This window comes from Plasmodium reichenowi, chromosome 9 (genome assembly GCF_001601855.1).
Source record: "Plasmodium reichenowi strain SY57 chromosome 9, whole genome shotgun sequence".
In the NCBI taxonomy this organism is placed as follows: domain Eukaryota; phylum Apicomplexa; class Aconoidasida; order Haemosporida; family Plasmodiidae; genus Plasmodium; species Plasmodium reichenowi.
In genome coordinates, this window is record NC_033654.1 from 1,271,837 (window position 1) to 1,274,648 (window position 2,812).

At 21.6% G+C, this 2,812-nt stretch overlaps 1 protein-coding gene across 1 annotated transcript; it reads right to left on the minus strand.

Moving 5' to 3' along the window:
- Positions 1–123: 123 nt before the first annotated feature.
- On the minus strand, positions 124–1,581 carry PRSY57_0931600 (mitochondrial-processing peptidase subunit beta, putative; the record flags this gene model as incomplete). Its single annotated transcript, XM_012907555.2, has 1 exon — positions 124–1,581. The coding sequence occupies one exon, from the start codon at positions 1,579–1,581 to the stop codon at positions 124–126; it is 1,458 nt and encodes a 485-aa protein (XP_012763009.2).
- Between the last annotated feature and the right edge of the window lie 1,231 nt (positions 1,582–2,812).

Here is a 2,812-nt window from a genome sequence, read left to right on the forward strand (position 1 = left end):
AATTTAAAAAAAAAAAAAAAAAAAAAAAAAAAAAATAAAATAATATTTTTTTTTTTTTTTTTTTTTTTTTTTTTTTTTTTTTTTCATATATATGGTCATTTGTACATATTGTTAGAGCTGCCTTTAATATCTGAGCCAATAAGTCTTTTGCCTGAGGTCGATGTACTGAGGCATGCCATGTAAAGCACCGATGGCTGCTACTGCTATATCCCTATCATGCAAATATTTCCAAGCCACCCTTTTAACTTCTTCTGTATCTATTTCATTTAATCTTAGTATAAATTCAGCTAGCGATATTTTTCGTCCATACACGAGGAGTTGTCTAGAAACCTCTTCTGCTAAGGTAGAAGAGGATTCAAACATACTAATGAGTTGTGTTTTTAGATGTATTTTGGCTAGCTCCACTTCTTCATCAGTAATACTATAACTTAGCGAGGTGACACCAAACATAAGTTCACCTAGTGCATGTTCGACAGCGATTTCATCACATTGTACATAGAATCCAAAAAGTCCAGTATTATTATAACAAGTATTAAAGGATGTAAAATAGTCAGCACATCCTACTGTCATTTTATTACATATATTATTAACGGTTCGGTTGGCAGATAATTTTCCTGGTAGAATTCCTTCTTCATTTTTTTTATAGGTCCCAATAATACATTGCATTAACATGAAAGTTATAGAATCTGGAGAATTCCAAGGTACTCCTTCAAAAGCTACTGCAACATGTGCATTTGGACCCGAGTCATCATCTCTTATAATAATTTCGGAACCACAAAAAAAGGGTTTATCATTATTATTATTATGTATAACAGAATTATTTTTTTGTTCTTGTGTTTTTAAATGATTAAAATTAAGTTCAGCTAATTTAACAATTTCTTCATGTTGTACATCACCAACTGCACATAAAACCATTCGATCTGATGTATAATTTTTATCTATATAATCTATAATATCTTTTCTTTTCATATTTTTAATATTTTCTTCAGGTCCTAATATAGTAAAACCTAGAGGATGGTCTCTAAAGGCAGTCATATGTAATTTATCAAAAATAACTTCATCTTTACATTTTTCTACTTCTTCCATTTCTCTTAATATGACATGTTTTTCTAATTCTATTAAATTATCATCAAATATACTATTACTAAGTATATCACTCAATAATTCGATACACCACTTTATGTCACTCTTAAAGCATTTACAATAATATCCTGTCTGTTCTCTAGCTGTATAAGCATTTAAATGTGCTCCCATATTCTCAATTTCTTTTTCTAATTGAATTCTATTTCTTTTTTTAGTACCTTTAAATATCATATGCTCTAAAAAATGAGCAACACCATTATTCTTTTTATTTTCATATTTACTACCACTACTTATCCATAAGCCAATTGTAGGTATTTCACAATTTGTATGAACAGTAGCTACTTTTAATTTATTAGATAATTCAGTTACTCGTGTTATAGGCTGATTTATTATTTCTTGAGGTAAATTGAAAGTACTATAATTTGATCGGTACCCAAGAAAATGTCTGCTATTCTTCGTAATGCATGACACGACGTTTATTACTTTTCTTTTCCACATATTATTTAATTTTGCATTTATTCAGGTAACAATTAAATAAATAAATATATACATATATATAATATATATATATATATATTATGTATATTTTAGTATTTATTTTATTATGATATATTTTTTTCTATTTAATAGAAAAAGGAAAAAAAAAAAAAAATTCCAATATTACATTTATATTCAAATATGTATATATTTATTCATATAACAAGAAATACATATCATCCATGTAATCACATGAAATTTTCTTTTCTTTTTTTTTACAATTTTCACATTTCATCCTGAACATATAAATCTGGTGAATTCTTAAAAATATAACTTAAGGAGAGTGTACAAATAATAATATATCTTATCAGCTGTGGATATTTTTAAAATTCAAATGAAGAGGGCATGAATATATGTAAGTAGAAAAAAAAAACTTAAATTATAACTCTATGGATTATATATATATATATATTATATATATATTATATATAAATTATATATATTATTTTATTTTATTTTTTTTTATAAGATTAATTATAATATATATATCCATATACAAATGGCAACTTTTCAAAGTATATAAAAATTAAAAAAAAAAAAAAAAAAATTAATAAAATAAATTATTTCATCATATTTATATTTTTTATTATCTATTTTTACAATTAAATATGTCAAGTGTACAAAATGTAAAAAAAAAAAAATTCACATATATATATATATACATATATATATAAAGGAAAGCATTTATTTTTATAATCATGAGAATATAAAAATATGTATAAAGTGAAATATAATTATTTTATGTATTTTTCTTTAAAGAGAAAATTGATATAAGAAATATATAATAAATATATGTAAATATATATTTTACATATGTTATTTATAATAACATTGTATATATTGGTTAATCTAATATTATATATATATATATATATATATATATATATCAAAATTTTGATATTGTGTTAAAATTTACATATTATCAACAGGAACGTATATATTATATTAATATAAAATATATATATTAAATTAATCTTATCTTGTGCGCTTTATCTTTTTACATATTTTTACCAAATTATCCATTTTAAAAATAAACATATATTGTTATAATGTTTATATTTAAAAAAAAAAAAGAAAAAAAAAAAAAAAAAAAAAAAAAAAAAAAAAAAAAAAAATATATTTTTAAATATAATAAAAAAAAAAATATATATAATAAATTTTAATAATAATTTAATAAATATACATATTAAAA